General features: G+C 38.2%; 1 protein-coding gene across 1 annotated transcript in view; it reads right to left on the reverse strand.

Annotated features, from left to right (window-relative positions):
* dnah6 (dynein, axonemal, heavy chain 6) overlaps positions 1–26,563 on the reverse strand; it is a 351,317-nt gene that overhangs the window by 48,883 nt on the left and 275,871 nt on the right. Inside the window, exons 64-68 of the mRNA XM_059974878.1 lie at positions 23,788–23,978; positions 14,562–14,722; positions 11,640–11,728; positions 4,719–4,865; positions 69–207 (exon numbers count right to left, since the gene is read on the reverse strand). Of these exons, the coding sequence (XP_059830861.1) occupies positions 69–207; positions 4,719–4,865; positions 11,640–11,728; positions 14,562–14,722; positions 23,788–23,978 (727 nt within the window). The remainder of the gene's footprint in view (positions 1–68; positions 208–4,718; positions 4,866–11,639; positions 11,729–14,561; positions 14,723–23,787; positions 23,979–26,563) is intronic.

Genomic DNA, 26,563 nt, shown 5'->3' on the forward strand with positions numbered 1-26,563 from the left:
GAAAATAGTCTCATATTCACAAACTACTGATGAAATTAGAGTGATAACAGAAACATTCAATAGCTTACCAGTGATATAAACAAGAGCATCCCATGGTACTCTTCCTCCTTGACAATAGAGGTTTAAATTGAGGAGAGCACATTCACGATCACTATCACTGAACTCATAACAGATGTTCCAACCCAATGGACCAAACTTCTTCCTTTCCTACAATACATCAGACTTTCATGTCAGGTAGTCTATCTAACAATGTAAGTCTAAAACAAACTACAGATGATGAAAATTTAAATAAAAGCAGAAAATGCTGGAAATATTCAACAAGCCAGGCAACATCTGTAGAAAGAGAAACACTTCAGGTCAAAGATCTTTCATCAGAACTGAGAAGGACAGGAAACAAGTTTATCTAGGTGCCAGAGAAAATGGAGCATCTGGACATAACAAACTGCTACCTTGAGTCTGGTTGCATAGCTCTTCCCTTCCTGGAGAAGGGAACACTGCAGCTTACTTTACATTCAACAGGAGATGCAGAAAGGGACTGTTGGATGCAGGTTATGTCTCAGCACATGAAGTTGGTACTGGCAACACTTACTGTACCATCCAGGGTGAGTACACATCAACACTGAATGTCTGGACCACTTGCTCTACTTGGCTACCAGTTGCCTGACAAACAGCTTTTTAAACATCATGCTGAAGGGGATTAATTTCTGCATGAATTCCAGTGGAGTGAAACGTTTGCTCCAGGTTTCAAGTACAGCAACATGCAGCCAAGCAGATTCCTCTTTTAAAGCACAATGGATATGCACCTGTGACTTCTTGGACTGAAGGGCTAAGAATGCTATATTAAATCATTACTCTCCAGGGCAGTGCTAAGCAGGGTATTTGGGTAACCACAAACAACTGAGGCTTTATTATTAAATCACTTTGATGCCAAATTCTTCTGTATTTATTGTGATTGATTGCATCTTAATTTGAATTTAAACAAATCTATGGTACAGTTGTGGCCATTGTTTGTTTTGTGACTCTAAAACATAAAACTAATTGAAAGAAAACATGGAGTCAGGAATGAGAATCTTAGTTTTGTTTTTACTTATAGCGAGGCGCACACATGTGATGTGGTGGCATGATGATGTATACCATTCATGTATTTTGACATATAACCCATGATTCAGGCCGAAAGATTTAAACACTGTGGAGGAATTCTTACTCTTGTGCGATAATGTCTTTCCTGTAAAGGGGATGGGGGGAGTCATTCTGCTTGGCAGGTGAGAGTTATGACTGTGAAACAATCTCAGGTTCTGGGGCCTTCCACATAGTGGTTGTGAGAGTAGATTCTAGTTCTTCAAGAAGTGGTTCTGACAGCTCTAGACACCCTTCTTCTCCAACATTTTACACTGCTTTCCTCAATTGATTAGTGCATCATCTCCAAATTACATCAGACACAATCTCTACTGTGTAGAAGAGTGCTCCAGTTTTGTCCTTAATCTTGCCAAATAACCACTTTTGATAATCTCTGTAGTGCATCGTCCAGGAAGAAAACATGGAATTTCCTTTCTAAGGAGTCCAAAATTTGTCTCATCTGTTTGTCTTGCATACTCTTCTGAGATTGGGTTTGAGGTGATCCAAATGTCAGCACAAGGGATGACCCTTGGCTGGTGAGTTTTTGGTTGTAGAGTGTCTAACCAGGTTAATTAAAACCAAAGTTGTAAAGTTAGAAAGTTCTACTTGCGGAGTGATGTAAACTAGGTTTACAGATTTAAAAAAAGAACTTGAAAAAAAATGCTATGTGAGGGCAGGGTAGGGCTGGACACAGGACGGACAAGGAAAGAAACAGCAATGATTAGAAGCTGAAGACGTGAACTGTTAAGAGTGGAATTAGTAGTGAGTATCTTTACCCTACTAACTTGAAACCCTCAGGCTGAAACCCCTGGAAGAAAGACAATACCAATAAAAGATTCATTGAAGCTACAGCTATAACATGCAGAAGCTTTAACAAGACAATATCAGCAGAGACCAGTGTTCAAAATCCCTACTGTGTATTCAGGAATTAGTTCTGTAAAATCATACCAAGGCATTTGGTCAAGTTTTGGTACAAGTTTGTGAATTGATTTCTGTGGATGATAAACTATTTCATTCCAACGAATCCAAGAAACAAGATGGCAAGTCACCCAAGATGAAGAACCAGTGCAGGAATGAAATGTGCAATGACACAGAGGATTTAATACAGTTGGATATATAAGTTTACTTTCAATCGAAGAATTTGAATTTGATTCTTTGCAAGAACTGATTATTTTTGCAAAGACTTTAATAAGTTACTGAATGAGATTTACTTTGTTTAAGAATTGTAATGTTGGAGAATTGTCATGAAAGGAGTTAAACTGTGTATACATAACTTATGAATTTGAATTTAAACGTAGATATATTGCCTGGAACTGAAATTGATGTTAACTATAATAATTGAGAATAGGAATTATATTTGGTTTTCTAACTAACTAGGGATAAGTAAAAAGGAAAGTTTAGTCTGTAAACTTTAAAATGGGGAATAACACTAGATCTAATTAGAGAAATTGGAGTAACAATAGTTATTGTTTTTGGTTTTGTTGATATCTAAGATGTGGAACTTAGACGGAATGTTTTAATTTTGAATTATTCTTGGTCATGTAAATATTTTACACATGTTTTTTTTATTAAAAAACCTTCTTTCCAGAAGTGTGTGGTTTCTATTCACCGCCTCCTTCTGATACCTAGAACCTTCTGATGGTCTATTAGTACCTAGTGTAATTTGATTTTATCAAGAGTGTGACAACTAGTCAAACATGTTAAGACTGGTGCTACACAGGTGTCACAAGTGCACTGCATTGCAAAATGCAAGGATAAAATTGGCAAGCTTCTGATTCAGTGTTACTGTGGTGGGTCCTGCTGACAATGCTCACAGTGCATTCTTTAGATTCTGGACAAACCTATCCATCAAGCCATTTGTAGCCAGGTGGTAGAGTGCAGATGTAATATGTCTTGCTCCATTCACTTTCAAGAATGACTGAAACTGTTCCACAACAAACTGCAATTCATTGACACTGACTAAGTGTTTAGGAACACCAGTCCTTGAGAAAAGGCATCTCAGCACGTCAACAATGTGCGAGACTGTAGTGGAGGCTATTGGGAATACGTCTGGCCATTTTGTAACTGCATCCACTACTACCAAGAAATTTTGTGCACATGAATGATGTGAAAAAAAACTACATCAATCTTCTGCCAGGGCAATGCAGGTCATTCCCAGGGACGGAGAGCTGCTTCTCTTGACATCTTCTGGACGTGTTGGCATCCTGAACAGGGCATGATGAGCTGCTTGATCTGCTGATCTATCCAGCGCACCGGACAAACCTTCAAGGCAACACTTTCATTTTGATTATGCCTAGATGACTGGCAATGTAGCTGCTCCAACACTTCAGCTCTTAGCTCAGATGGTACAACAACTCTTAGTCCCCGCATAAGGCAACCTCTGTCAAGGGCAAGTTTATCCCATCACTAGTAAAAATGGGTGAACTAGAGTTTCTACAGCATATTCCAGCTGTTTTGTGTTGCCATGTAGACCTGAGACAATGTGGGGTCTTTTCTGGTTTCTCTGTGGATTATCTCTGTTGTAATAGGAAGACTTGGGATTTGCATTAGGGAGAATATGTCAACAGAAGTGCCCTCTTTTGTTAGCTTTTAAGGTACTTCCTTTTCCATGATTAGCCATCCTCTTGAATTTAGTCTTGTAATTGAATCCTCCAAGAAACAGCCCAGCTCTGCATTCATGCTGCTGCTGTTATTGGAACACTCTTCTGTGGATTGAAAACGGACACTAGTTGTTGATGATGAGGGTAAAATTTCTCCTATACAAGTGCTAGTTGAAACATTTTACACCCAAACCAGACTCAAGACCTCTATGTCAATCTGCAATGATAAGGGAATGTGATGCAAAGGTTATACGGTGTTCACTTTCATCACTCATAACGTTACCTAACTGCACCTGTACGATAAGGCAAGGCATCAACAGGCAAGTTTAACTGGATGATGTAGATCATAATGTGTGAGTACAGTGTCTGACGTCACCTTTTTAAAGCCATCTGACTCTGCTTTGTTCACTGCAATTTCTTTCAGATCTGTAGTAATGAATTCAAGGGGTGAAGCACAGTAGCCAGATTTGGCAGGGATATGTGCTAGGAGGGGATCAATGGGGAGGGACAAGTGTAGAAGAGTCACACGCCCAGAACTGTATCTTAGATTTTTTTATATTTAAATTTAAGATCCAATCAGCCATAATCAATAAGTGTATTTGGTAGAAAGGTTATTTAATAATCAAGCCTTGATTGCTTGTAATTACCCATATACCCTGCCTAGCACTGCCTTTCAGAGTATTGATTCACTATATGTACTTTCCCACTGTACCTTAAGGGAGATATCTGCTTGGGTGCATGTTGCTGTGCTTGAAATGTTGTGCAAATGCTTGACCTCCACTGGAACTCTTGCAGAAATGAATCACCTATGATGTTTTATACAAGAAGGGAGATGCCATGGTCAGCAGTTCATCCAGCTGGAATTCATCTTGGAGCTTCCATATGATTTCACAAGCGTAGAACAAATAAAATTCAGGTTGAGTCCAATATACCCAACAGCATGCTAACATATTTCTTCCCTGAAGGCAAATATAAGCTGGCAAACAACTAAACTGGACTTACCTGAACCACAGCATGGAAGAAACAAATACCAACAATAAGCCTCCTCCACTTTCTTCCCAAGACATGCTCCTCAAAGAAAGTGGAAGTAATCTCTGTGAAAGCTCGCCGGATGTTAGCACGAATTCCTTTTGGCGGTTCATTGGTGACCTGAAGAATCCAGCAATTTAAGTTACTCACCCTCTTTAACTTAGCCACTAATTTGTTAGTTAACTATCCCAAAATCATTAGAACCTGTTGAAAGTTAAGTTTTAAATTGAGTAAACAGAGAAAATAATAATTATAATATATTAAAATTAATTAATAGTACAAGAGAGGCTTTTCTTGTCAGTGAGGCACAGCCAAATCACATGCTAATGATTCTTTATGTCAAGCAGAAAACAGTAAAAGATAAACTGGAATAATGGCCCAATTTTTTTTCCCCAGCAGTAGCTAGCTACATATTACAATTATGCCATTTGCCTATTTTCCTTGAGATTTTGTTTTACAATATATTTTTCTTGAAAATTATATTCATTTTTGGCGTGCTAAACACTGTATCTCTCTAAAAAGATTGTGATATTGGCTACAGTAAAATTGTGCTTTACAACCCAAACATGCATTGTTACTTGCTGCACATTTCCTTGAGGAAGCACTCTAAAATTCAATCGAATGTTAATGGTTTGCCACTAACACCCACTGAACAGATATATATATCCCCTCAATGTACATTCACCATGGCAGACAAATAGCTGCAAGATGAGGGTTGCAATAGAGGAGCTTGGGGCTGCTGTGGTGAGGAAGAAAGAAGCATACATGCTACTCGCATAAGCTCTGTAAATAATAGCTCTAAGGAAATTTGATAAAAAGAAAGCTTGCAGTGTTGAGATTCATAATTCCCTTAAAGTGGTAGATAAGCTGGTGAAGAAGGCATACAACATGCTTATTTTTATTAATTATAGTGTCAAATACAAGAGTTGGAATGGTATTTTGCCAATTTACAAAGCATTCTTTGGACTCCACTTAGAGTATTTATGTAGTTCTAGTTGCCACACTATAGGAAGACTGTAGTTATTCAAGAGAGAGTGAAGATTCACCAGGATGTTTCCTGCTTTGACACACACAGAATGCTGCTTAATGATGCTTTTCCCTTTACAATTGTTGGCAGCACACTTAACTATGTTACTTCTGATTCTCACATTTCTTCCATCAGCCTTCTCTTTCCACACAGTGTTAGGACAAGATATTCCATGTTGTCACCTTCAAACCGAACCACTGAACTCAATGGTTACTCTCCATAACTTCAAACAATTCAATAGGTTTCCACCACCAAATATATCTTCACCATATCTTCTGTAGAGATAATTTTCTTCATGACTCCTTTATTTGTTCCTGATCTCCACCAACCACTTTCTGATAGTACTTTCCCATTCAATTGCAGGATTTGCAACATCTTATTCTGATTATGGAATCCCAACCAGTTCAGCCTAATATTAATTCCCCACTCTCCATCCTGTGCAAAGCTGTAGGATCTAGCTCCTAATATTATTGGGAATCTATAATGTTATTAAGAAGCTGTACCATCTGCTTGTATTCATCTTCATCCTCTTTCTTCCACTGGTCCTCCCTCCTCTCTTTGAGTCTCCTGGCCCTCTAGCAGCTCATCTACAACTGGGTTTTCTTTGGACAGAGATTGCACTGTTCTGTGCTGAGGGTATGGGACATGCAGGGTGATAACTACAGATTTTCCATTCTTACTGATGTTAACTGTATCATGCTCCCAGAGACATGAACAACAGAACCTCACTCTGAGCAGGCAGTCAGCCTTTTACAGTATTTGTCCTGGTATTGCTGTGGTTCTCAATGAAGTGATGTACCATAGGAAGGGGACATGAACTGGGGAGTCAGCCACAAAATTCAGCCTTTGTCTGTCTTGGAGCAATTCTACCCACTGAATATATCTGGCAAAGTGGACTCCTGAAGGCTGTAGAAATCCTTAGGAAACTTGCATGTGACTGTGAGAGTATTCTTATAATGATCAATAGCTATTTGATCCTTCGTAAAACAAAGCCCATTTCATCCATGAAGGAATTCTAAATTTCAGTAGAGTACTTGACACATTTAGTGCAGCCTGGACTGTGGAAAAAAAATCACACTGCTGGCATATTCCTGTAATGTCTTATCTCAAAAACTTATATTTCTTATATTTTCCTCATGACAAAGGACTCTTTTAGTCCAGTTGGTCCATGCTAGCTCTCCCACCAGTCACATAACCCAACTACCCACTACTCGAAATAAGTGACTGACAGCTAAACCCCTTCAGAAAAGGGATTGAATTAACTAAGTAAATTAATATTTAATTGTAGATAGTGATAATATAATTTTCCTAAAGTGAAAGCACTTATAGACAGCTAATACCGCAAGGTTTTGGATTCTAGAATGGATAAACTTAATATCATTACACTGCAAGAAGCAGCATTCTGAGATGTATATCAGAGATTGACTGCAGCTGCCTCCAATGAACATGCAGCCAAGAAATCAACAGTGAAGAAAAACAGAAAAAATATAGAAAAACTCAGCAGGCAAGGTGATATCTGTGACAAGACATAAAAGGTGGACAGTGACTGATCTCCACAGTGAGAGCAGCCCAAGCCTAGTGCACATCATCATGCAGAATTTCACATCACTCAGTGATGTCTGCTAAGCCTCAAAGCAGTCAAGATAATATAATATCTACGAAATCTGTTTTGAGATAGGTTCTTCATAATCATACATTCTGAGCCTCCAGCCCTAAGTGATTATTGACTACAGGAGAAGGAAACCAGAGATCCATGAGCTAGTCCTCATCAGGGGATCAGAGGTGGAGAGGATCATCAACTTTAAATTCTTTGGGGGTTATCATTTCAAAGAATATGTCTTTGGTCCAGCACATAAGTACCATTATAAATAAAGCATGGTACCACCTCTACTTTCTTAGAAGCTTGTGAAGGTTTGGCATCACATCTATAACTTTAACAAACTTCTATCGCTGCATGATGGAGAGAATGTTGACTGGTTGCATCACGCCTGGAATGGAAACACCAATGTCCTTGAACAGAAAATCCTACAAAAATAGTTGATGAAGTCCAGTCCTTCACAGGTAAAGCCCTCCCCACCAATAAACACATCCCCAAGGAGTGCTGTCTTAGGGAAGCAACATCCATCATCAAGGACCCCCACTATCAACACCATGCTCTCCTCTCACTGCTGCCATCAGGAAGGAGGTACAGGAGCATCAGGACCCACACTGAACTGTTCCTATAACCAATGGACTCACTTTCAAGGACTCTCTAATTATGTTCTTGATATTTATTGATTTTTAAAAAAATTATCATTATTATTTTGTTTCTCTTTAATTTTGTATTTGCACAATTTTTTGTCTTTTGCACATTGGTTGTTTGTCCATCTTGAGTGCCATTTTTCATTGATTTTATTGTGGTTCTTTGTATTTACTGTGAATGCCTGAAGGGTAGTATGTGGTTACATAGGTACTTTGATAATAAATTTACTTTTAACTTTGAAGTCCACGGTCCTCTCTATGACATCTAGCTTGAACTCACACTTCTAGCAACATGACTACTGAGACAGTCATTAAACTATTCCCCAAAATTAGTAAAAACACTAATTGTTTATGTTTCAGTACCATTGGCATACTTTAGGAAGTAAGTCAGCAATCTATTATGGTGCTTAGAGCTGCTATGTATAGTATCCTATGACAAAAAATCTGCTCTTTAAATGAAGATCACAGCAGACTGTTAAATGGTGGCTGTTTCCTGCATTTGAGACTTCCAGAGCCTGCAATACAATAACTGATTTCATATGAGAAGCTTCTGACTCTAGACCAGCAACCACCATTTTGCTTGAAGGCATGGAGGAATTTGTGAGTTGGGTTTGATGAGGGAAGTCAAAGTATCTGAGTGGTTTGTCGATATATGGAGCAGATGCTACCAGTCCCCAATAATGGCACAGAGTCATCACACTGCCCTGGTAGCAGCTATGAGTTAATGTTCCTCAGCAATAAGTGGTTGCACCTTTTGCCTCAACTCATCCAACATCAGTCCACCTAGGTAGCCATTGCATATGGCTTTGGTGGCACATTCTACAATGGCCACGTGGCACTAAAATCACCTTAACTGTTTCATTGCTGCAGTAGACCCTGCAAAAGGTTGATCCTTCAGTCAGACGAGCAATGTTCAGAAGGAGGGAGGGACTGAGCCAACTTACTGCCACAGCAATAATTTGTTACATTTTAGTGCTGATTCCACCAGCACCTTTGTTCTCGAGCACTAGACAAAGTCCTATGTAACTCTGCTCAATCTACTTTCTAGGCAATTAAATTTGGGAGCAAAAAAATAGACTCACCTTCTACAGAAAATTTGTTTCAAGAATTAACTGCATACCTCCTCAACTAATCAGTAAAATTGCCAATGAGTACTGTAAAGTCTGAAATTAAGAGTTAAAATGACTAGAACTTCCATTTCAGATTCCAGTGAACCTAAATATCATTCCAATCCTTTAGCATGCCTCATGAGTTCCAACTAATAGTTTTCTATAGTGGTCACTGCAAGCAAAATAGTGGTCACTGGCCCAGAGTCTGAAGCTTTTCTAATAACACTGTGCTCTGTCAGTTCTGAGTATTTTAGGCATAAATTAGAGCTTTTAGTTGCAGAAAATAGACAAATTCAGCTGAAATACACACATATTAAGTTTCAAAATACATTTAGAAAATAAAACAGTACACACAAAATGATGGAGGGACTCAGCAGGCCAGGCAACCCAAAACGTCGACTGTACATAGCTGCTGCCTGGTCTGCTGAATTCTTCCAGCATTTTGTGTGTGTTACTTGGATTGCCAGTATCTACAAATGTTCTCTTGTTTGTGATTTAGAAAATACATTGCTTTAAATGTATTAATTGTATATAGCTGTCATAATTTTGCAGTGTTGAATTATTATTCCCACTATCAAACTGCACTATTTGAGTTTAACGATACAAGGATTGGTAGAAGGAGGGAGCTTGGAATGATGTGAAATTAATGCTGGGTTACAGGTAGCTGAACATCACAGTGCTTACACTCCAGAGTCATCTGGTAGAGAGAAGAAAGCTCAGCACTGCAGCTTAGTCATCCACAGATGAGGTCCATCCATGGAAAAAACTATGTCTTCTCAGTGGGCCAGAGAACAGATGGTGCTAACCACATGCCAGACTTATAGAAGGTTCAGAAAGAGTGCCTAAAACATACATGATGATTCACTATATTTTATATTAGAACTGTGGTGAAATGCACCATCTAGTGGACCTGAAGACTATTTGTGAATTTTCAAGCACATGCTGCTTAACTCAATACTTGGCATACCAGAAGACAAAAAGATATATTTTATTATTAACACAGGAAATAAAATAACATAAAATCTGTCCCAGTAATTCTGATTATTTATTTCATTTTTAGTCATGGTTGTGATATGTTAAAAATATTAAACGTCACTTACAATCTTTACAAACTATAGATGGGGACTGTGGTCCCATGCTGGAGTTCTGCATGTCAAGATCCAGCAAGGTTGGACCTCCATATCTGGATCAAGTAAACATGCTGCTGGTATTCCAGCGTAGAATCAACAATTCTGGTCCATTATCTGATCTAATAGTTAGTTCAATTTTAAAATTATGGTTCTAGAAACCAGTAGACAAATGTAATAACTACTTTGTTACGTCACCCCTGATTTGGTTTGCTACTTTATTTCCGGCTACTGGATCTCATTACTAAATTTTAAATTTACAGCTGTTGTTGATTACTTATTATTGCATTGTTAAGCAATTAACCTTCGACATTAATCGGCAATTATATAATCACTTGTATATTCATTCATTCTTTGACAAGTCAATCATTCATGAGAACACTGAGAAGTATTGTCTTTTTACTCAGCTCCTTGAGTGCTGCAGTGCATTGGTGAATAATAAAACCACCTTCAAACTGCAACTACATCAGGACTAGAGTTTAACTACCTGCCTAGCTTAGGAAAATGGGGAAACTCTTGTGTAAGTGCAAAATATTCTCCTTAAACAACCATCATGAAATATAATTTTCACTGAAATCTGTGCATTTATCCTGTCATCTTACTTCACACAGAGGAAAATTAGGTTGGGTGGGAGCAACCAAACCCTCAGTGAAGTTGATAATATATTCATGGGCAGCCATTAAGGATAAATTACTGAAACATTCCAGAGTGGAAGTTCACTGTTAATCACACCTGCTAAATATACACATACTGTACAGTTTGTTTGCATTTCACATTTCGCTTCTGAAATGTTGTTCCATTACCATCAATGGAGCCATTTTTTAAAAAGTAGAGCATAAAGAACAGTTGCTGAGATATATATGCTCTGAGCCCTGAGCATTGATAGACCATCAGGGTGTAGCAGCATAGTGGCTAAAAAACTGCACTATCAACCCAAGTTCCTAGCCACTAAGCCAGAGTCACATGTTGGAATTCCACCAAGATAGCTGAGAATATAAAGTTCAGTTATAAAAAATAGCATCTGTGAAACATCCTTATAGTTCAATAATTTACGCTTAACGGAAGGAATTTTTCCATCTTCACCCAGTCTGGCCCTACTTGTGTCTCTAGACCCACCAACATGGTTGTATCATGAGTGTTCCCTCATTAGAGGTGGACAATAAATGCTGACATTGTCAGCAATGTATACATCCTGAGAACAAATAGAAAAGAATAGAATGCAGAACTTAAACTGCATGCATTCTGTGAATTAATGGAATTAGCCAGTTATCAGAAAATATACAGTATAAAATAACAAATTTGTAATTGAATAACTTCATAAATAATGTGGGTCTACTCTGGAAATTTAGTTTTATAACAATATTTATCTGAAATCTTCAGTATGTGTTACCTTGACTGAATTCTGTAAAACCGTTACAGGAAAGGTATTAGTAGGCATGGAGCTCAGGAACAGTCTGAAATTCTCATGAATAACAGCATCTAGAATAAACCAAGCAGTTTTTTATCAGTTTTTTTTAATATTGGTGCAAACAATAAGAGATTACAAAATATTTTAACCCCCTACAAGCACTGAAAACCAGTGGGAAATGCATTTACCTTTCTGGACATCTTCCATTGTTACAAAGTTCTGACTGCTCTGCAAAATTATGAAATAACTAAGAACTTAAGACATTGCAAACTCTTGAATACCCAGTAGAGATGTTGGTCCAATTGTCTATCATAATTTTCAGTAATAACTGTACACCAGTGACCATGGAGTAGACTGGATCAAATCATTCAGACAGACAGACTGTGTTTAAGAAAGTATCATGGCTTCAGGAAGCAAGGTTCTATAGAAAACTCTCCTGCTGGCTCAAATCAAACATTCAATTGAAAGACTCCAAAAGATCTTTAATTAGCTGACACCAACAAACCAAGGAGGTTAGGGACTGCAACTCAAATGAGAATAATTGCAGAAAATAGAGGTTTAAAGACAGCTATATAACTACCTTGGATAAGAAGAGAAAATAAATCCAAAATGAGAATCCACTAATAGAGGTGCATTAACTGTGGGAGCAGGTGTACCAAGCAAAGCTCAGGCAATGATCTACAGGCCAACATAGACGGCCTCAAGGAATCTGCTTAGCTCACTACTCTGTTCTCTCTACCCTTATGACTGTGTTGCTAGGTACAATTCAAATGCCATCTATACATTTACCAGTGACACCACTGTCACTGGCAGCATCTCAGATGGTGATGAGGAAGCGAACAGGAGCAAAATAGTTTGATCAAGTGATGTCACAACAATGACCTTGCACTCAACATCAGCAACACCAAGGAACTGATTGTGGACTTCAGGAAGGGGAAATCAGGAGAACACACACCAGTCCTTATTGAGGGGTCAGCGGTGGGAAGGTTCAATAGTTTCAATTCCCTGGACATCAATGTCTCAGAGGATCTATCTTGAGCCCACCATATTGATGCAATCATTACAAAGATACACCAGTGTTTATACTTCATTAGGAATTTGAGGAAATTTGGTAGGTCACCAAAGACTCTGGCAAATTTCTACAGATATACTGTAGAGAACATTATAACTGGTAGCATCCCCATCTAGTATGGAGGTTCCCAATGCACAGAATCACAGGAGGATTCAGAGGGTTGTAGACCAACTACATCACATGTGCCAGCTACATCACAGGCACAAGCCCCTCCAACATTGAGGAAAACCTCAAAAGGCAGTGTCTCAAGAAGGTGGCATCTATCTTTCTCACTATCTGGGACATGCTCTCTTCTCACTACCATCTAGGAGGAGGAATGGAATGTTGAAGACCTATAAGAACAGCTTCTTCCTCTCCACCATTAAACTGAACCCATTAACATTACCACTATTTCTCTGTAGCACTATTTATTTACATATTTCATTGTAACTCATAGTAATTTGTTATGCCTGCAGTGTACTGCTGCTATAAAGCAACAAATTTCAGAACTAATATCAGTGACAATAAACTCATTGTGATTCTAATTTTATATTCTACAATAATTTATCCAGTGGGGAAATGTAAAGCTTGGGTTGGAAAGAAAGCCAAGTTGTTAACGTAGTTGACAGATATCTATACTTCATGTTAAAAATAGCTCAAAGAATATTGTGTACCACAGAGCTGAGGAATGTGGTGAAGCAGCAAGACAGTGTATAGGAACATGGTATTTCTAGATGTAGGTTTGGAGAGTAGATTCCAGTAGGAAAGGATAAAGGCATTCTTAGAAAGTCATGGATTCTTGAGAGTCCAGCTACACCTGTTACATGACCTGCTCAGATTATCCAGATTGTTTTTAAGCATGTAGTACATGAGGATATCAATGAAATGTCAGGCAAGAAAGTAATCCACCTGTGGAGACAAGCAAGGTTGAAAAATAAACAAACAGAGCAGAGTAATGATTTGGTCAGAGGTGACAAGCATGAAGTTTCTTGAAAAAGAAAGGATGTACTGAACTCAGTGCTTCTAGAAGACTGCCTTTTTTAAATGTCTAAGTCATAGTAGTCAACTATGAATTCAACAAATTCAAATCAATTCACATATATCCAAGCCAGGCAGTTCAATGGAAAATTCAATGATCCACCTGAACGTTTTGACAGAACTAGTTTATAGACATTCTAGAGAAACAGTTACATTTTTACAAAAGCCCTCAAACAAGCTGAAAAACAATTGGTTCATTCAGATGTGTTACACTGAGATGATAAGAAAATGATATGGCGTGAGTCAATAGAAGATCTCATGGTCTTCAAGACCCATGCAATAATTCAGAACTGCTGAACAACCTAGGTCAAATGCAGATTAAGTTGGATTCAGTTGCATATTTTTCAAAGAAACCATACCACCCAGAGGAAACCCATGGAGATACAGGAATGATATCCAGAGGTCAGGATTGAACATGGGTCAACGAAGCTGTACAGCTATACCACTGTACTACATCGTACATATTTCTTTCTCCTTTTATAATTGGCCTTGCTGCTTCTTCTTAAACTCTTTAAAGAACAGTTAGTAAAAATAAAACTTATTAACAAAGAAAATCTTGCTGAAAAAAATCATTCCAATCAAAGTCTAAGTATCTATGAACTGGTTCTTGAATGATCATTATTAACACAACTTTTGTCAGTCATGCACTTTATGGAAAATTGTCCTGTTTGAAACAAAAAGAAAAACCTTTAAAATATGACAGCAAAAATGCAATAGTGTCAAAGACTAAGAAAAAATTGAACAAGTATCCAAGAATTTGCTTTAAGCTGGGACATATGCCCTGTCTTTTCTCAATGCAATTCATGTACACTCACTTGGTTCTGTGAATGACTTAACTATTTCCTCCATAGCTAACATCCAAGAGACTGCAAGATGACAATTTTGAAGAAAAACCCAGTTTCCTGTCTTTAGTGCTTCTTTAATCAGTTTTTCGGCAATAGGTCCTTGTCCTTGTCCAAGAGAAATAGAGTCCACCCTGCATCAGAAAAGAAAGCAAGAACCCATATATTCTTGTCATGCATAAGCAACAGACTTATTGTAAGATGATATGTATAATGATGACAGGATTGTTACAGGATGGTTAAGGTTGTGAAGCTAGAAAAATAAATAGTTTGAGGGACTTAATATTTCCAGCATTCTGGTTCCAACCTTCTCACTTTCATTGTCACCATGAGATAAAACTGAAGGACTATTTCTAGTTTAATGTTGCTGGTCACCATCACTTTCCAACAGCTTACTAAATTCACAAAATCATGAAAAGGTTTCAGCATGGAAACAGGATATTCAGTCCATCAAACTTGTGCTGGCTCTATGCAAGAGCAAACAAGGTAGTCCTCTTCACCTGCTCACTGTCTAATGCCCTGCAAAGCGGAAACAAGTCTTGTTCTGACACTGAACAGCATCTCTAACCCCAACTCATCCCTCCAGATAAATATTTTTGTTAGTAGAATCACTATAGATCAGAATTGTGCTGAAGATAACACGGAAATAATTTCTTTCCCTGGTACAGTCATGATTGTGTTGTTCCCTGCTCTTCTGCTGTAGTAAAAGAGATACATCTCCCTTCCTATTTCCATATTCTTTCATTTTCTGCTTTGCTTTTATTTGTTCAAAGTTCAAAGTAAATTTATTATCAAAGCACATACATGTCACCATAAACTGCCATGAGATTCATCTTCTCCGGAGTTGGCTAAGTGACCAATATTCATTATAAGCCCAGTAACTCTCATAGAGTTAAAGTCAGAGTCAATTGGTCCATGCTGACTAAGATTCACTTCTACCCATATTTAGCCCATATCCCTCTAAATCTTTCCTATGCATTAACCTGCCCAAGTACCTTTTAAATGTTGTTAATGTTCCTGCCTCAACCATTTTCTCTGTTTGTTCATTCCATATCCTGACCACCCTCTGGGTGAAAAAGATCCCCCTCCCTCCCAGTTCCTATTAAATTTCTCCCCTCTCAACTTAAAAACTATCTCTCTAGATCCTGATTCCCCAATCCTGGGGAGAAAGAAAACTATTAACTCTGTCTAGGCCCCCTCATGATTTTAAACACCATCATTCTCCTACTCTTCACTGCAAAATGTCCAATCCTGCTTAACATCTCTCCACAACTCAATTGCTTGAGTCCCAACAACATCCTTGTAGATCTCCACTTCACTCTGTCCAGCTTAATTGCATTTTTCCTATAGCAAGGTGACAAAAACTGACTACAATATTCCAAAGTCTTGTACAAGTGCAATGTAACATCTCACCTTCTGTACACAGTGCTATAAGACCATAAGATATAGGAGCAGAATAGGCCATTTGGCCCATCAAGTCTTCACTGCCATCACATCATGGATGATCCAATTTTCCTCTCAGCCCCAATTCTCCTGCTTTCTCCCTGTTTCCTTCATGCCCCGAACAAATAAAGAATCTGTCAACCTCTGCCTTAAATATACATAAAGACTTGACCTCCACAGTTGCCTATGGCAAAGAATTCCACAGATTATTCACTCCCTGAGTAAAAAAATTCCTCTTCATCTCCATTCTAAAAGGATTCTCCTCTGTTCTGAAACTGTGTTCTCTGGTCTTAAGACTCTCCCACCAGAGGAAACATCCTCTCCACATCCACTCTATCAAGGCCATTCAATATTCAGTAGGTTTCAATAAGGTCACTCTTCATTCTTCTGAATTCAAGAGAATACAGGCTCAGAACCATCAACTGCTCTTCATATGACAAGCTATTCAATCCTGGAATAACTTCCATGAACCTCCCTTGAACCCTCAACAGTTTCAGCACATCTTTCTAATATAAGGGGCCCTAAACTGCTCACAATACTCCAAGTGAGGCCTCAGGAGTGCTTTATAAAGTGTCAACATTACATCCTTGCTTTTATACTCTAGTCCACTTGAAATGAATGATAATATTACATTTGTCTTCCTCACTACAGAATTAACCTGCAAATTAACCTTTAGGGAATCGTACACAATGATTCTCAAGCCCCTTTGCAACTCATTATATTGTATTTTCTCTCAATTTAGAAAATAGTCAACTTACTCATTTCTTGTACCAAAGTGCATGACCATACACTTGCTCACATTATATTCCATCTGCCACTTGTTTGCCTTTTCTCCTAATCTGTCTAAGTCATTTTGCAGCTTCTCTAGTTCCTCCATCTATCTTTACATCATCTGCAAACTTTGCAACAAAGCCATCAATTCCATCATCCAAATCATTCACATATAACTTAAAAATAATCCGTCTCAACTTAGACCACTAGTCATCGGCAACCAACTAGAAAAGGCTCCCTTCATTCCCACTCTTTGCCTCCTGTCAGTCAGCCGATGCTCTATCCATGCTGGGATCTTTCCTGTAATACCACTGGCTCATAGCTTGTTAAGCAGTCTGATGTGTAACACCCTAGCAAAGGTCTTCTAAAAATCCAAATACATAACATCAACCAATTCTCCTTTGTCTATCCTACTTATTTCTTCTCAGAATTCCAAGAGATGTGTCAGGAATGATCTTTCCTTAGGATACTATGCTGACTATGGCCTATTTTATCATGTACCTCCAACTACCCCGGTAACACATTCTTAATGATCAACTCCAACATCTTCCCAATCACTAAGCCCTTTAACTGGCCTATAATTTCCTTTCTTTTGCCTCTCTCCCTTCTTAAAGAGTGGAGTGACACTTGCCATTTTCCAGTCTTCCGGAACCATTCCAAAATCTTGATTCTTGATTCTTGAAAGATCATTACTAATGCCTGCATAATCTCTTTGGCCACCTCTTTCAGAACTCTGGGGTGTACACCATCTGGGCCAGGTGACTTATGTACCTTCAGACATTTCAGTTTCCCAAGAACCTTCTCTCTAGAAATGGCAACTTCACATATTTCATGAACCTCTTCTCCCCGTGAAAACTTATGAAGGATCTATCTCATTGTGACCTTGCAATTGCTGTCTACCTGCAATGCACTTTCTCTGTGCTGTAACACTTTATTTTGCACTCTGTTGCTGTTTTACCCTATATTACCTGAATGTGCTGTTGTCGTGAATTGATAAATATAAGATATTCCACAGATGGTGGAAATCCAGAGTAACAAGTATTAAATTCTGGAGTTTCTCTAGCAACTTGGAGTGTGTAGTGTATTGATCAGCATGGATAATATACAAGACAGTTTTCACTGTATCTTTGCAGATATGACAATAATAAACCAATTTATTTACCAATTTCTTCCATTACGCCTCGACACCATCGATACTTCTTAGAATTTCAATGACACTTCCCATAAAAGCACAAAAAGTTCAATATCTGCCCAAAACCTCAAAGATCTTAGGTGAAATACTGATTTAATCATCTTTCAATTTTGCGTGCTGTTAATGCTACTGAAAGTGCGATCTCATCTACTAAAGGAGCAATAATTTTGTGAAATTGGCCCATTCATTTTGAAATTTGTTCTCAATTATCCCATTGTCCATTAATTTAAATTTCCAATCCACTCACAATTCTGGCCTTTATGTCTTGGTTTGTACAAAGTTTTAGTGAAGCTCAGTGTAAGAAAAAGGAACCACCTTTTGATTAGACAGCCATCTAGAGTCAAAAATGGGTTCAACAACTTCAGAAAATGACCAGCTATTTGTTGGGGAAGAGCAGCCTCAATTGGAAAGCATAGTTAATTGCCTTACAGACGTCAAACTATTTTCACATGTAACTATAAGCAGTGATCAGATTTAAATTACAAAGCAGCTATACAAGCAAACACTGCAAAGACTAATATCTCATAGCAGAAGGCCAATTAATGTTTCTGCAACAGACTAAACAAACTTGTATCTCTTATACGCTTGTATAAAGTTACTCAGATAAATAATGTGACATCTATCAATACAGAGCATCAGAAACAGCCTTTAAAAGAAAGACATCCTGAGTATTACATTATTGTAATACGGACTAGAGAACACATGGAGAAATAGAACTGTAACTGGACTACATTGAAACCTCAAGACAAGATCAAAGAAGGTTCCAGACTCACTATTTTGTCATTCAGTATGTTAAAACAGTCATGGTATATAGACCAAAAGACCATAAAACAAGGAGCAGAATTAGGCTATTTGGCCCATCGAGGCTCCACCATCATTTCATCAAGGCTGATTAATTGTCCATCTCAACCCCATTCTCCTGCCTTCTCCCCAAAACCTTTGATGTTCTGATTAATCAGGAACTTATCAACCACCACTTTAAATATACTCAATGTCTTAGCCTCCACAGCCATTCGTGGCAATGAATTCTACAGATTTAACATCCTCTGGCTAAAGAAATTCCTCCTCATCTCTGTTCTAAATGGACATCCCTCTATTCTGAGGCTGTGCCTTCTAGTCCTAGACTCACCTACTATCTAAAAAAATCCACTCTATGCCCACTTTATTCAGACATTTCAATATTTGACAGGTTTCAGTGAGATCCCCCTCATTCTTTTATATTCCAGTAAGTACAGGTCCAGAGCCTTCAAACACTGCTCATATGGTAACTCTTTCATTCCTGAAACCATTCTCATGAACTTCCTCTGACAACTCTCCAATGCCAGCATATCTTTTCTCAGATTTAAAAAAAACTGCTCATTATACTCTAAGTGCAGTCTGACCAATGCCTTATAAAGCCTCAGTACCTCATCCTTAATCTTTAGGGAATCCTGTAGAAGGACCTTCAAGTCCCTCTGCACCTACCGATTTCCGAATTTCCTCCCACATTAAAAGATAGTCTATGCCTTTATTGGTTCTACCAAAATACATGATCATATACTTCCCTACATTATATTTCACCTGCCACTTGTTTGCCCATTCTCCCAATCTGCCTAACTCCTCCTTCAAACTCCCTTCTTTCTCAACACTGCCTGTCCCTTCACCTACCTTTGTATCATCTGTAAACCTGGCCATAAAGCTATCAATTACATCTTCCAAATCATTGACATATACGTGAAAAGAAGTGGTCCCTATACTGGCCTCTACAGAACACCCCTAGTCACCAGCAGCCAACCAAAATAGACCTCCTTTATTCCCACTCTTTACTCACTGCCAGTCAGCCAATCACAAATCCATGCTAATACATTTTCCTGTAACAACGTGAGCTCTTGTTAAGTAGCCTCATGTGCGGCACCTCATCAAAGGTCTTCTGAAAATCCAAGTAAACAATATCCACTGACACTCCTTTCTCTATCTTGCCTGTTATTTCCTCAAAGAATTCTAACAGGTTTGTCAGGCAAGATTTCCTTGAAGGGAAACATGCTGACTTTGGTCTACTTTATCATGTACTTCCAAGTACCCTCAAACCTCATCCTTAATAATGGACTCCAACGCCTTTTCAATCACTGGTTAGGCTAACTAGACTATACTTTCCTTCCTCTCTCCTTTCTTAAATAGTGGATGTGACATTTTCAATTTTCCAGTCCTGCGAAACCACTCTAGAATCCAGTGATTCTTGAAAGACCATTACTAATGCTTCCACAATCTCTTCAGCTACCTCTTTCAGAACCCCAGAGTGTAGTCCATCGGGTCTAGGTGACTTATCTACCTCCAGACCTTCCAGTTTTTCAAGGACCATCTCCCCCTATATTTCATTTATTTTTATTATTAGAGCTCTATTGTCGTTGCTGACAACAAAATTGCAGTGTTACTCCATTCAGTGCAAAATAGCATACTTGCAATTCAATTACTAAAACCACAATGACTACATTTAAAATAACATCTATGTTAAAACTGAATTAAAAGCTAACAACTCTAAAATTAAAAGAAACAGTTAGTGCCCCATTCAAGTATTGCCCTTGCCCATGCTAAAAATACATTGATTAAATGTAAAATAGCATCAAGGGTTAAAGCTGATATTTTAAAAAAGTAAGTTCTGAAATCAAAGGAAGGTAGTTTCCCCTTTTAAATCCAATATTGCATTTATTGATTGTCCATAGTATCTATAGACTATGGGTGGGTGTGGGGGCAGTATTCAGATGCAAACAGCCCTGGGGAAAATGCTATTTTTCATTCTGGATGTCCATCCAGAGATGTTTCTGTATTTCCTCCTGGATGGTAGGAGATTGAACAGGCGATTACTGGGGTGGGATGAGTCCCTCACGATGTTGCAAATCTGCTATAAATGGTGCGAATTGCAGATGGTTTCCTTATTTAGTAGCTGGGTCATGATGTTCTGTGCAGTCCTTATCACTCATGGAAGTGTTTTCCAGTCAATCTTGATGCAGTTAGTGTACCATACTTTTATGGAGTGGATCAGTATGCTCTCAGTGGCACATCGGTAAAAGTTTACGGAGAGCTTTTGGGATAGATTTGCTCTCTTTGAATTCCTAAGATAGTCCAGGTCCTTCTGAGCCTTCCTCACTATCAAGGAGGTGCTGCTGGTCCAGGAGAGCTCCTCTGTGACGTTCACTCTCAAGAACTTAAAACTAGAGTCCCTTTCCACTGCTTCACAGTTTGTAGGCAGTGGAGCTTGTTAATACTTTCTTGATTTTCTGGTCGATAATCATTTCTTTGTTTTTTTTATATTGAATGAAAGATTATGGTTATTGCACCATTCAGAATTTCTGCACCTCCTCTCTGTATGCTGTTTCATTGTTATTTGCAATTAATCCAATCACTGTGATGCTACCTGTACAATTGATGATCAAGTTAGTAGTCTTAGCAGGGGCACAGTCACAGGTAAAAAAATATATAAAGGAGTGGGATCGGTACACATGCCTGCAGTACACTGGTGTTCAGGGTCAGGGAGGTTGATGCGTACTTGTCTAGTCTGACTGTCTGGGTGCAATTGGTAAGAAAATCCAGAATTCATTGCAAATTGATGTCACTGAGTCCCAGTTTGTGTAGTTTAATGGGCAACTTATTGGGGAGTATGATGTTGAAGGCAGAACTGTAATCAATAAAAAGCATTTTGGCTTGAGTGTCCTAATGCTCCAGGTATCCCAGTACAACATGGAGACTGATGGAGATGGCATCCTCAGTTGATCTGTTTGCCTTGTAGGCAAACTGGTGCTGGTCCAGAGTAGCAGAGATTGTGTTCTTAATGTGGAACATAACCAGTCTCTCCAGGTACTTGGCAGCTATGGAGGGTGAGTGCAATTGGTCTGTAGTCATTGAGACATGGTACTGCTGACTTCTTTAGGATTGGTATGATGTTTGATGTTTTGGAGCATGCAGGGACCACAACATGGGACAGGGGGTGATTATAGAATTCAATTAAATCCTCTGCCAGCTGGTCAATGCAGTCTATCATTTGTATTTGTATTTGGTGGATATAATGCTTCTTTTAAGGTTTGACCTAGCTTCACTGTATGCCACAGTGTTACTGGATCTGTAAGCAGCATCCCAAGCCCTGAGCAGGTTCTGGACTTTGTTGTTCATCCATGACTTCTGATTTTGGAATATACCGATGTTTTTATTGCTGGTGACATTGTCCACACAGTATATGATATAGATCATGATGAGGTGCTGTATTCCTTTAAGTCAATTCTAGAATTAATCATTGCTTAGCATGCAAACAGATTCCAATCTGAGCACTCCAAGTAGTCCTGAAGCAGTGAGATGGCCATACTGTCACTAACTTGGTAATTGGTTCCATATCACTGGTCTTTAGGGCTGGGGTAAGAAATAAAGACAGTTGGTCAGATAGTCCCATGTGAGGGCATGGATGAACCCTATATGTACTGGCAATATTAATGTAAATCTGGTACCTCATGGAGAAATTCACATTGCAGCAAAATTTAGGCAATACTGTCTTAAGGTTAGCTTGATTGAATTTACCAGCCATGATGAAGGTGTCGTCACGATAGGCAAGCACTGCTTATTAATTACATTATACAGTTGTGCTAATGTCAACTAAGTGTTGGTTTGTGGTGGAATGTACACTGCTGTAATGCAAACAATTGTGAATGCTCTCAGCAGATGGAAAAGCCTACACTTTAGCATGAGATATTCCAGGTTGGGACAGTGTTCATGCACCAGGCACTGTTGACATAAATGCATAAGCCATCAGCTGATTTCTTGCTGGAAACTTGTGTTTTGTTGGCTCAATAGCTGCATCGGGTATGTTTTGATCCAGCTAGATTTCAGTGAAGGTTATTATGCAGCATTTGAGTAAAGTCCTTTGCATGGTAAGTCTCAGTCTGATTTCATCCATTTTATTATCGATTGATCGAGTTCCAAAATGCAACTTCTTCAATTTTTCAGCTTAAACTCTGATATAAACTCCGAAATATTTAAGTAATCAGTACAGCTGTAACTATTGAAATGGAATTTAATTATTTGAGTGTTCATAGGAATAGTGCGCTATTTCCATTTTTTTATTTCTTCTTGATCAAAATGTTATTTAACTTGGCCAATTGCCATCCTCAATCACTTTATATTATTACCACATTTATCTTCTAATCTCTCCTTCCTTTCAGACCTTTCTTTTAATTATTTTGCCTCTATTTATTTCCCTTGTTTAATCCCAGACTTCACATAATTTCAATAACATGTCATTGGTCTGAAACTGATTCGCTTTCCTAGAAGTTTACGTTTTTTCTTCAGTTAACTTGACTTATTTGGATTCAGTCGTACATCATTTGAATCACAGTCATGAAGTGTATTACCAGATTGTCTAGCAGAAGCTGCTATTAATTTTATTTTAGCTCCAAACTTTAATATTTGAAATTAGCTGAATATCACATTGGTCTTCAGACAAATGTAATTCTGGATGAAGCAGTAAGCCAGAAAATCACTTGCAGTTCCTGAAAATAGGGATATTGGTATTCGCAGTCTGGTCAGACAAGTTTTTGGGCAATACTAGGCATCAGGTGGAGAGATTTGATTGCACTGGTATCAAATGAAATGACTGACAGTACATTCATGCTGAGAGCCCTAACACTGACCATTCAAATTCAGTATTTTTTTCAATAGAGACCTCTGATGAAAGAAAAGGACCATTTTTTCTGCTTTATTACTTCCACCGACAATGGTTAACCATTAAAAAATACAGACATTAAACAAAGGGCAAACAAATATGGAACTCACCTGTCAGCATAGTCCTTTTCATTTGCAAATCTCAGAAATGCTCCCATAGGATCTGAACCAGTACTTAATATAAATATGAGTGGAGTGTTGTTGGACATATTCTGATAAAGAGTAGCTAAATCAACAGGAGGATTTTCTACAAACTCCTGCCCAAGAGATTCTATGACAAAATCTGTGATTGCAAAGACTACCTAGAAAAAAAGAAAAACAATATACTTAATAACACTTCTTACAGATTTTCTGATTTCAGGTTCAATTTTCTAGCTAAGATGCCATTTTATAACATTGGGATAGAATATGTTTCAGTATATTTTGGTAATGTGTATATGAAATTGCAGGTTATTTGATGAATTATTACATATAGAAGCAAAAATGAAGTTCACATCTGAATGCAAAGCTGAGAGAAAGCAGAGAGAATGGTTCGCTGGGCTGAAGGAAGTGTTCTCAGCTATGCAAATTACTGTTTAGTTTGACATATATTAATGAAATGGATTTGGATGTATGGGACATTATTTCAAAGTTCACAATTCATACAAAATTAACTTTCTGCACTTTAAAGTGTGAAGAATAACAATAAAATTCAAGAAAACAGAGCCAATGTAATGAATTAGACAAGCATAATGCAGCTGACAATTAACATGGAGAATTGTGAAGTGATTCATCTAGGTAGGCATTTATGAAATGTCTATTACATTCCTTTAGGGCACCCAAATGCATTTTCATAACTGTAGTCTGTCATAACACAGGAAAGATGACAGGTACTTGGACACAATGAAGCCCTACAACCTGAGAATTAATGAGTACTATTGTTGTTGTTATGACTACCTACGAGAAGATCAAACCTTGATTTAGCTTCTTGACTGAAGGAATACAATGTTGGGAAATGTATGATAATGCGTTTCAGTAAAGGGAACAATAATGTAGATTATTATCTAAACGGGGAGAAGGCTCTAATCTCAGAGGTGCAGAGGGAGCTAGGAGTCTTTATGCAAGACTCCAATAAGATTAATTTACAGGCTGAGTTTGTGGTAAAGAAGGAAAATGCAATGTTGGCATTTATTTCAAGAGGTATAGAATACAAAAGCAAGAGATAATGCTGAGCCTTTATAAGTCACTAGTCAGGCCATACTTGGAGTATTGTCAACAGTTTTGGGCTCTGTATCTCAGAAAGCATGTGTTGTCATTGGAGTAAGTCCAGAAGAGGTTCACGAGGATGATTCCAGGAATGAAGGAGTTAACAAATGAGGAGCTTTTGGCAGCTTTGGGCCTTTATTCACTGTTATTTAGAAGAATGCAGGGGGATCTCATTGAAACCTACCAAAGGTTGAAAGGGTGGATGTGGAGAGCTTCCTATAGTGGGGGTATCCAGAACTAGAGGGTACAGCCTCAGAATTGATGGGCAACCATTTAGAAAGGAGACAAAGAGGAATTTTTTTTAGCCAGAACGTAGTGAATCTGTGGAATGCTCTGCCACAGACTGCAGTGGAGGCCAAGTCCGTGGGTGTACTCAAGATGGAAGTTGATTGTTATCTGATTAGTCAGGGCATCAAAGAATAGGGTGAGAAGGCAAGTGTATGGGGTTGAGTAGGATCCATGATCAGCCATAATAGAATGGCGGAGCAGACTTGATTGGCTGAATGGCCTAATTCTTCTTCTATGTCTTATCATCTTATGAAGGAGGTATCTTCAATAGTGCAGTAGTTCTTTAACTCATGAAATTAAGTTTCAATCTAGATCTGTGTGTTCCAATCTTTGAAGTGGGCTTGAATTCAGAACTATTTGGCTCAGAGAAAAGCATGCTATTAATTGAGTTACAGATTTCACTGCAGTCCCTCCAATGCAAACATATCCTTCCTAAAATAAGAAGACTATCAGGTCTATACACAATATACTAACCATGTCAGTAATTCAGGCAAGGATACCTGGGCCTTCTGAACAACAATGCCTTTCAATCCTTCTCCATTAAAATAAATGTTTTAATGTTTTAACACAGGTTAGGCAATATCCATGGAAGGAGAAATAGAATTAAAGTTGCAGGTCAAAGACTCTTAAGCAGAACTGAGTGTTTCCAGAAATTTCTGTGTTTATGTTATGCTTTTCATGTTGCCAGAACATTTCACTGAGGGTTCGGGCCAATAAGCTGTCACTGGGGAGCATAACAGTCAAGTTACACAGAGAGCTGTAGTAAAAGTTATTTTCATTGCGGTAAAAGCATTGACCAGGAAAATACCATTACTTTTATTTGAATACTGTAATCAGGAGATCTTTATATTCATCCCAAAGTGAAACTGGGCCTTAATTTTATTACTCACATGGGGAAAGTCATTTCTGGGTTTATGCCACTTCCTTAATATAGGGCTGAGATTTCAGCCTAGTCTATATGTTCAATTCTAAAATATGGTGTTTGAACTGACCACATTACTCCAGTACTAATTTCAAACCAAGACAAAGGCCTCACAGGATATAAAATATTGCTATAGCATATGGAGATCTTCAAAATAGTCTTTAATTATACTTTTTTGGGTCCCTTTCAATTGAATCAGCCTGCACCACTACCGCTGGCAGAACCTAATCTCCTGCTGTGTAAAATTAATTGTCCATTTTATTTTTATTTTATAATCTTGCTGTCCATTTTGTTTTTATTCCTTTTCCAGTCACTGTACTTCTAGATCACCTAGTTATTTAGTCTTATGCTAATAGGAACAGCTCCAGTTGAAGAAAAAGAACAGTTGGAGTAGAGAGATAAAAGTTCTTTTTCTTTTTGTAGACTTCAGAG

This window comes from Hypanus sabinus, chromosome 7, assembly GCF_030144855.1.
Source record: "Hypanus sabinus isolate sHypSab1 chromosome 7, sHypSab1.hap1, whole genome shotgun sequence".
Classification (NCBI taxonomy): domain Eukaryota; kingdom Metazoa; phylum Chordata; class Chondrichthyes; order Myliobatiformes; family Dasyatidae; genus Hypanus; species Hypanus sabinus.